At 39.1% G+C, this 10,144-nt stretch overlaps 1 protein-coding gene across 1 annotated transcript; it reads right to left on the bottom strand.

Moving 5' to 3' along the window:
* Positions 1 to 260: 260 nt before the first annotated feature.
* lyrm9 (LYR motif containing 9) lies at positions 261 to 1,946 on the bottom strand. The gene is made up of 3 exons (XM_017707176.2): positions 1,556 to 1,946; positions 685 to 777; positions 261 to 589 (listed from the first exon to the last, which is right to left on the bottom strand). Exons 1-3 carry the CDS (start codon positions 1,679 to 1,681, stop codon positions 572 to 574), a joined length of 237 nt encoding a protein of 78 aa, XP_017562665.1. The 5' UTR covers positions 1,682 to 1,946; the 3' UTR covers positions 261 to 571.
* Positions 1,947 to 10,144: the final 8,198 nt, after the last annotated feature.

A 10,144-nucleotide genomic window follows, 5' to 3' on the forward strand; every position in this document is an offset into this window, starting at 1 on the left:
CGAACTCGTGACCTCCTGATGATAGGGCCAACGCTTAGACGGTTGCGCCACTCGGAATCCCAATTTTCGATTTTAATAGAAGCTAACTGAAAAAAAATATTTCAGGACACTTTGGAAAATTTCATTTTAAATATAATAATGACAGGCGGCACGGTGGCGTGGTGGGTAGCGCTGTCGCCTCACAGCGAGGAGGGCCTGGGTTCGATTCCCCGGCCGGGCGTCCGGGGTCCTCTCTGTGTGGAGTTTGCATGTTCTCCCCGTGTCTGCGTGGGTTTCCTCCGGGTTCTCCGGTTTCCTCCCACAGTCCAAAGACATGCAGTCAGGCTAATTGGACATGCTAAATTGCCCCTAGGTGTGAGTGTGTGAGTGACTGTCTGTGTCAGTCATGTGCGACAACATCATTTCTATGACCTTTGGCCAGTGTGATTTTTTTGAGCTAATGTTAATACGTTAAATGACTGGCCAACAGCAGCCATTAAAATCTCCGCATGATCTTCAGAGCTGTCCTTTATCCAGCTTTAGATCCACTATCTGCCAGAGCTGGTCTATCCTTTTTGTCCTGACCTGGAAGTCATTTCTTTTTGGTATACTGCAAGAAGAAGTGGACAAGGATTAATTAGTCAGTGCCTTGGCCTGTAAAACTCTTGCACTCTTTACATATGCATGAATCATAGTGATGTCTACCTTATCTAATATCCAGTCAGCATCAGAAATAGACCTTTGGATAATCATACGGATTCTTTCCGGGTCGTCCTCATCTGCATGGCTGTTAAAACTCTGCACAGAACAAGACAGTCTGTTATCACAAGGCAAATGGGCCTGGCTCTAAACTGCTACTCTAATCTCACTGAGGGTTGTTGGCACAGAGACCTGTACACTATCTCTCTCTCTCTGCATATGCATTACAATTACTTAGTGGTACCTTCCTTTATACTGAAAAGCCGAATTGTGTCAAAATCCAGCACACTTATATATATTTATAATAAAAGTTTATGGGTAATTTTACAATAAACATGTTTTGTTTAGTACACAACACTGTAACTACCTTGCAACTTGATTAAACACAAATGCATATAAGGATTTAAACAGTGTAATTAGAATTTAGAATCATTTTGCCAACTGTGAAATTAGACCTCTGCATTTAACCCATCTGTGCAGTGAAACACCCACATGCATGCACACTAGTGAACACACACACTAAAGATGTGCGGTGGGCAGCCCTATCCTGGACATTCCTAAGTACACGACATTCCTAAGTGTCATGAAAACACAAGATAAAAGCTTTTTGTGTGTAACTGCCATATGTACATAAATCTAGTATTAAATGCAATTTTGTTTATAAAAGATATGTTTACCTCGTTTACAGGGTCCTGAACACTGTTTTATCTGGAATTGAAATAATGTGAAATGTCCCTTCTTCCCCTTCACTGGACCTGTGCATCTCTTTATGTAGCACTATAATGTAATTTATGCTACCAGGCCAGGCGGCCTTTGCTGGTTTTAAACGGATAAGCCGAGGACACGTGTGGAGGTTTAGTGCTGAGCCCGGCTTTACCTGCCTCACTGCGTGTCTGTAGTGTTTCTGCACGGCCGCTGAGGGCAGGAGTTTACAGCAGCGCAGCAGGTAGCGGTACAGCTGCAGCGGAGTCCGGACCAGCTGCGCTCCCGGCAGGGGGCTCATCCTCTGCCGAGATCCTGAGATCCTCAGACTAACCCGAGCAGACGTCACCTCACCTCACCTCACCGACCTTCACTCAAACCTCTCGAGTTCAGAGTTAAATCACACGGAGTCACTACTGCGGCGTCCACGCTGCCGCGTGTCAGTGCAGCGCCTCAGTTCAGCCGCTGTAACAGTCTCTCTCTGCTAATAACTCAATAACACGACTTAAAGCCCCCCACCACGAGATCAGCGCCCACCTATTCAAACCGTGCACTAGCAGAGAACACAACATCACTTCCTGTGTTCAACTGGCCCGGTCCTATTTCAAATTAAAAGCCTCTGTAAAATCCCATACTTAAAGCATAGCACGTACTTATGCATTTAAATCTCCCTCATAAAGCGTTATTACACACAATGTTTACAGGCCCAATGCATTATTTTATGATAGTTTTGAGCTACTAAAACAAATTTTTACATTGATGTGTGTGCTTATGTTAAGACATATTGAAATATTTAAAATGGCACAGTTATATCTTAAAATGTCACATCAGTTGCACATATATTTCTACAAATGTATGGAAAATATATACTATATATATATATATATATATATATATATATATATATATATATATATATATCAAGGTTTTACTCATGATGCTCCACTGCTGTTATCCCTGTAGCTGATTTCCTGTAGCTGCTGCATTGGACTCAAAATTCTGATGCTTGCCTACAAAGCCTAAAATGGACCCCTCCCTACCTATCTGTACCTTGAGCCCTTCCAGCTTCAAGTACAGCCTGGCTTGACCCTCCATCCTTCAAAAAGCATGGAAGACAAGTATCAAGATTATTTTCTGTCTTTGCACTCAGGTGGTGTTCCCTTGCTCCCTTGCTGTTGCGCTGGTCTGAGTGGATCAGACACCTCAGTGTCACTGCTGGACTGAGAAAGGTCCACCAACCAAAAATATCCAGCCAACAGTATCCTCTGGGCAGCATCCTGTGACCACTGATGAAGGACTAGATGATGACCAACACAAACTGCAGCAACAGATGAGCTGTCGTCTCTGACTTTAAATCTACAGGGTAGACCAAGATAGATGTGTTCAATAGAGTGGACAGTGAGTGGACACAGTTTAAAAACTCCAGCAGCACTGCTTTGTCTGATCCACTAGCACCAGCACAACACACAATAAGACACCACCACTACATCAGTGTCACTGCAGTGCCACCTATGCTGTAAATGGAGTTAATAAAATGGGAATAAATGTATATACAAGGTAGGTGTACCTGACAAAGTGCTCAGTGAGTGTACGTTGTGCATTAATACACATCGCTAAGGCAAGTCTTGTGTCTGGGTGTTATTTTGGTTGGTACTGGTACTGAATACTATGGTTTCTGCCAAGTACCTTCCCTCCCCTGCTGTAATAACTGTGTGTAACTTGTGAGATACCTGTTGTTGTATGTAATTGTGTGTTTAAAAGCCAACACCCTGGATTGTAAGTAATTTTTTTTCTTTTCTCCTGTACGATGTAACCCTTGTGCACTTTTGATGTTATTTGTTACTAATTTTAAAGTGAAAATAAATGCTTAAAAATAAAAAACAAATATGTCCACTCACCGGCCACTTGATATGGTACACCTTGCTAGTAAAAGGTTGGACCCCCTTTTGCCTTCAGAACTGCCTTAATTCTTCGTGTCATACTTTCAACAAGGTGTTAGAAACATTCCTCAGAGATTTTGGTTGGTTATTTGAGTTACTGTTGCCTTTCTATCATCTTGAACCAGTCTGCCCATTCTCCTCTGACCTCTCACATCAACAAGGCATTTTCATCCACACAACTGCCGCTCACTGGATATTTTCTCTTTTTCTGACCATTCTCTGTGAACCCTAGAGATGGTTGTGAGTGAAAATCCCAGCAGATCAGCAGTTTCTGAAATACTCAGACCAGCTCGTCTAGCACCAACAACCACGCCACGTTTAAAACCACTTAAATCACCTTTCTTCCCCCCATTCTGATGCTCGGTTTGCACTTCAGCAAGTTGTCTTGACCACCTCTACATGCCTAAATGCATTGAGTTGCGGCCATGTGATTGGCTGATTAGCTATTTGTGTTAACAAGCAATTGAACAATTGTACCTAATAAAGTGGCCGGTGAGTGTATGTGTACCAGTAAAATTGCGTAAATGTGAACGCACAGTGGGAAGGAACAAATGCTTCACCTGTCTTCTCAGTTCTTACAAGTTATGTAAGTTATGCTGACATGTTTACAGCCTCTGTAACCACAGTTAAATACACACTGGGCAAGAAAACCAAAAGTGGGCTGCTATCCAATCTTTTATGCATACATCTTGAAGCATGTCAGGGAGGTAGCTAGAACTTTTAGAATGGGGTGTTCAGACAAGACCTAGAGATTTTACTGGGGTGGCACACTACTAGGAAAAAAAACAGTGTCACATAAGCCTAAAATGGTGTTAATGTACAATATGAATACATCTGTCCAGTACGACTGTGACAGTCCTTTTCCTCTTTATCCTGGAGGACACGACGTCCATGATTTCCAGAAACAATTTGAAATGTGGACTCGTTAGACCACAGGACACTTTTCCACTTTGCGTCAGTCCATCTCAGATGAGCTCAGGCAGCTGGCAGCGTTTTTGGGTGTTGTTGATATCTGGCTTTCACTTTGCATGGCAGAGTTTTAACTTACGCTTGTAGATGGAGCGACGAACTGTGTTCACTGACAATGGTTTTCTGAAGTGTTCCTGAGCCCATGTGGTTAATATCCGTTACAGAATGATGTCGGTTTTTAATGCAGTGCCGCCTGAGGGATCAAAGGTCACGGGCATTCAATGTTGGTTTTCTGCCTTGCCGCATACTTGCAGAGATTTCTCCAGATTCTCTGAATCTTTTGATGATATTATGGACTGTAGATGATGAAATCCCTAAATTCTTTGCAATTGCACATTGAGAAATGTTGTTCTTAAACTGTTGGACTATTTGCTCATGCAGTTGTTCACAAAGTGGTGAAACTCACCCCATCCTTGCTTGTGAACGACTGAGCCTTTCAGGGATGCTCCCTTTATACCCAATCATGACACTCACCTATTTCCTATTAATCTGTTCACCTGTGGAATGTTCCAAACAGGTGTTTTTTTGAGCATTCCTCAACTTTCCCAGTCTTTTGTTGCCCCTGTGCCAACTTCTTTGGAACATGTTGCAGGCATCAAATTCAAAATGAGTGAATATTTGCAAAAAACAATAAAGTTTATCCGTCTGAACATTAAATATCTTGTCTTTGTAGTGTATACAATTGAATATATGTTGAAAAGGATTTGCTAATCATCGTATTCTGTTTTTATTTATGTTTTGCACAACGTCCCAACTTCATTGGAATTGGGGTTGTACTTCAGTGGCTTTTTAAGTGGCTTTTCTGCTATGTTGAAAATATTATTCCTGTTTTATGATTACCCTGTTTGAATGTGCACCATGCATTTATCCATCCATCCATCCATCTGAAACCTGATGCTAGAAAAATTAAATGAGCACATATTGTAATATTAATTTAATTATATTTTATAAAATCTAAGTGCCCAGTATTGCTATATTTGTAATTGTAACTGGGCTGCTTCCTCAGTAATACAACCAAATCCATCATAGGTTCTGTCAGCTTTTAAATAGTTGTTCACACATGCTCACACCATGCTATGTGAAGCGATCTTGGGTTTGTGAAAGGTGCTATATAAATATAACTTATTACATGTATATAATAATAATAATAATAATAATAATAATAATTATAATAATTATTATTATTATTATTATTATTATTATTATTATTATAAGATCCTCAATTTCACCAACATTTTAATTAAGTGTAGTTTGTCCTTCCAATCTTCCTGCATGACCTAGCTGTGCTTCAGCTCCAGCTCCCAGACAACCAATTTCAATTACTTTAAGTTGTGCTTCTTTCACATCTGAGACAAATTCCATTTTTCCCAATTCCCCAGGTGTAATGAACACATGCAATAACAGAATGAATGATATATAATCATTAATGCTCAAGTGAATATGTAGAAACAGCACAAATAATTTTCTCTCACACAAACATCTTAAATCTAGACAATTATTAGACTTATTAGAATTGTAAAAATATACAATTATTCACCCCATTTCTAGACATTTCTTTCACTTATTTTAAGTCATTTACCGAGTGAATGTGTCTTATTAATTTGGGAAATAATTGTACTTGATTTTATGTGACAGAATGCAGATGTTTTGCTTAGTTTGGAATCTCTGTGTTTTTATTACTATAAAAACATTTTTGTTGAATATGCAAATCATCGCCATCTAAAGAAAGACATATCCAAAATTGTAACTTCACAGGAGAAGGCAAAAATGTTCTTAACTTTGAATGTAAGCTAATGTACAGAAGGTTCTTGTTTTTCGGTCATTGGCTCATCACTGAAAGAATGTTGGACCATTTGTTTAGACGTTGGACCATTCCAAAAACACATGGAATCCCAGTGAAATCACCAGCAGTGCTGCATTTTTATTCCAAGTGATTGTGGAGCATTTCTATGGTCGATTCATCACAGAATTTTTATATAAAAAATTACATTGACTATACATTAACTATTTAAAATACATAAAATGTGCTTTCCTCCACAGAGGCTTAACTCCAAGTGGTTTTGGAGCATTTTTATTGATTTGATATGTAAAGGACAGCTGCCATGTTCAAATGATGCAGAAAAATAAAAAGGCATCACAGGTTAATTTGTAAGAAACTGTAAAGAAGAAATTTTAGACATTTACACAATAATGAACCGAGCTATGTTTGATTTCATGACTAGGAAATCTGCATAACATTGAGAATTGAGTCATAATAAAATGCACATCCAGAATGGCCCATATTTGAAAGGTGGTGATCAAATCTTGTGGCAGATTATGTATCAATAAATTAATATAAATAGACCATTAAATTTTTCACTACACTACACTAACTTCTTTTCTTTTCAAAAAACATAAGAATATTGAATAGAACATCTTAAAATACTTTCCAGTGTTTAGCGTATAGTACTTCAATTTACACTGAATATGCTATTACTGAATAATAATAACGGCAATTCTTAATTTGACAAGTGATTCCAAACTCTAGCATATGTGCTAATGGACACAAGACACTTTCACTAGATAAAATTACTTACAGAAAACACAAATATAAAACAGGATCTAGAAATTGGTATCTGCGTAATTATATTCTTACCACTCAAATTAAAAATGCTAAACATTTCAAATGTATAGACAGTGTCATGATTGGCCCCTCCCACGCCCCCCAAGTGCCTTGTGTTTACTTCCCGGTCATCCACGTGCTTCTTTGTTTTGATACTTCACTGTACTGCCCCCTTGTTTCGTGACTCCGCCCCTGACTGTTTCCACCTGTTTTCCACCTGTCCCTCGTTATCCCTGTTTGTATTTAAGCCCTGTGTTTTCCTGAGGTTCTTGTTGGTCTTTGTTTGTATGTTTGATATGCTTGAATATATTGTTTGATCTGTTCGAAGAGTATTATTTAAATTCTGTGTTTGTTTCGTCATGTCCGTCCCTCCTACTCTCCGTGTTGGCTCACCGAACTTGGACTGTCTTGACTATGACCCTGGATTTGCCCCGAATAAATCTTGCTTTTCTCCACACATGCGTCCGCCTCCTCATCGCTTCACATTACAACCAGATTTAAGATGTTTTCACAGATATTCTCAGTGAACCCATCCTCGTAGAAATCCCTTCCGTGTAGAAAGCCGAAAATGACTTGTTTTATTTTGCAGTTGTTTTCTGAAATTAGATTAATGTGCTTCCGCTGCCTTTTGGTCCTGTTAAATATTCACTTACATGTCAAATATCACTTTAAATTTTTCATTTTTTTTAGCGATTCCTTTACACCATGTAATTTATCCATGGTTTACATGGTCAGTTCTAACTACTGTCTGGCACTTACCTGCTCTTCATTGTCTGCAAATGTCTGGTCAACCTAAAAAAATTACTTGATGTGCTAACAAGTAAATCAAGTAGTATACCACAGTCATTTTTTTTGGTTGATCTGACAGCCATGTCATTAGTGTCATCAGCCATGTCTAGCTGCCTTCTGAACCTTATATATATACAGTGTATATTATATATAACTCACTGTTTTTCATTAAATTAGATTACCTTTATCAGTATTATTGAACTGAATGTCAAATATACTTGCAAATACTGTATGTTGAACACCTTTCACAGGATGCAGCAATGTATTTCTAAAATGTGTGAATATCTTCTCTCCATGTAAATGGAAGTTTCCTCTTTGCTCAATGAGGAAACTTCATAGCTTGCTCAACTTCATAGTTATTGCCAGTGCCAAACTCTATCCAAATCAAACAAAATACTTTTTTAGATAGCTTTTCAACTGGCAGCAGCTCATTTTATAACTTTCCAACCTTATCACAAATTACATTACTCAGTGTCTTGAAGTCCCTTGTGCTGTTTTAGTGAAGGCATGAAACACTACTATGAATGTTTTTAAAGAGGTCATCCTCAAAGTTTCTAAAAGTGCTTCTAAGTGATTCTAAAAGTAATGCAATCCTAACATCACTCAAACGGCAGGGATCAAAATTTGTCAAATCCATATTGGCTTTGACTGAACAAAATGATACCAGATTTTTATTTTTTTATATCTCTGTATGTGCAGTTGTAGGCAAAATGTTGAACATCCCTGGTCAAATTTAAAATAAGATGGTCCTTTTTTAGTCCCACAACAGGGAAATTCTCAGTGTTAACAGCAGCAAAGGGACAGCAATGAAAAAAAATAGAAGTAACAAGATGAGAATTAACGAGCAAGTAATTAACTTTGTTAAGTACTTAAGGTTTTTTTTAGTTTGTTACTTGTTACTATACAGACAATATATATTAAAACTAAACATAAAAATAAGCTAAAAAATATGAACTCTGTCCTTCACAAAGAATAACAAAATAAAGATTTATATAAACAAAATTCACCAGGGGCACCAAAACTTGCACACAAGACCATATATGGCTCTGGCTGTAGTTTGGTGGAATTCCTGTCCCTTTCTCAACCTGCTAGCATCAACAGTATTGAATATATCACTGGACTTTTCTGGATTGTGTCATTTTGTGCCAAATTTTAATGAGTCAACTTCACTCTTACGGTCAGGACCAAAGTTAGCTTGCTTTCTACTGTCCAGAGTCAAATTTTCCAAATGTATGTGCTCATCTGCCTTCACAGGCATATGAACTTGAGTGACTTCCCATTCTTAATCCATAGGGTTTAAATATGTTGGCCCACCCTTTGGAGCTATAACAGCTTCAACTCTTCTGGGAAGGCTTTCCACAAGGATTAGGAAGATGCTTATGGGAATTTTTGACTATTCTTCCAGAAGCGCATTTGTGAGGTCAGACACTGATGTTGGACGAGAAGGCCTGGCTCACAGTCTCCGCTTTAATTCGTCCCAAAGGTGCTCTATTGGGTTGAGGTCAGGACTCTGTGCAGGCCAGTCAAGTTCTTCCACACCAAACTCGCTCATCCATGTCTTTATGGACCTTGCTTTGTGCACTGGTGCCTAGTCATGTTGGAACAGGATGGGGCCGTCCCCAAACTGTTCCCACAAAGTTGGGAGCATGAAATTGTCCAAAATCTCTTGGTCTGCTGAAGCGTTAAGAGTTCCTTTCAGTGGAACTAAGGGGCTGAGCTCAACTCCTGAAAAACAAACCTATATCATAAGCCCCCTCTCCACCAAACTTTACACTTGGAACAATAGAGTCAGACAATTCCCGTTCTCCTGGCAACTGCCAAACCTAGACTGGTCCATCAGATTGGCAGACGGAGAAGTGTGATTAGTCACTCCAAAGAACACAGCACCACTACTCTAGAGTCCAGTGGCGGTGCATTACACCACTGCATTCAAGCTGCTCGGCCATGGAAATTCCATGAAGCTCTCTATGCTGTTCTTGAGCTAATCTGAAGGTCACATGAAGTTTGGAAATCTGTAGTGAGTGACCATCCACTGGCCCCACTCTATCATTTTACGTGGCCAACCGCTTTGTGGCCGAGTTGTTGCCGTTCCCAATCGCTTCCACTTTGTTATAATGCCACTGACAGTTGACAGTTGGTTTGTTTTACAGAAGAAATATGCAACGTTTATGTAGAACTGTTCCAAATCTAACTACTTGTTATACTCTGTTTTTATGTCTCCACAGCCGGCTTAATAAATCAGTACCAGTTTTCTACGCTCAGTTTGGAGATGTCAGAGCTACTTAGCATAATGAATGGAAAAGTACACAGAAGTGCTGGCTCTGCTCAAAAAGCAGGGAAACACTCAACTCAATTAATTAGATAAACTGTCTGAAGACATAGTCCTGGTTGATTCCCAGTGTCAGATAAAGTAAGCTATTAAATATATGACCAACAGCAGAGAAAAAAACACAAGCAAAAAATG

This window comes from Pygocentrus nattereri, chromosome 17 (assembly GCF_015220715.1).
Source record: "Pygocentrus nattereri isolate fPygNat1 chromosome 17, fPygNat1.pri, whole genome shotgun sequence".
Taxonomy (NCBI): Eukaryota; Metazoa; Chordata; class Actinopteri; order Characiformes; family Serrasalmidae; genus Pygocentrus; species Pygocentrus nattereri.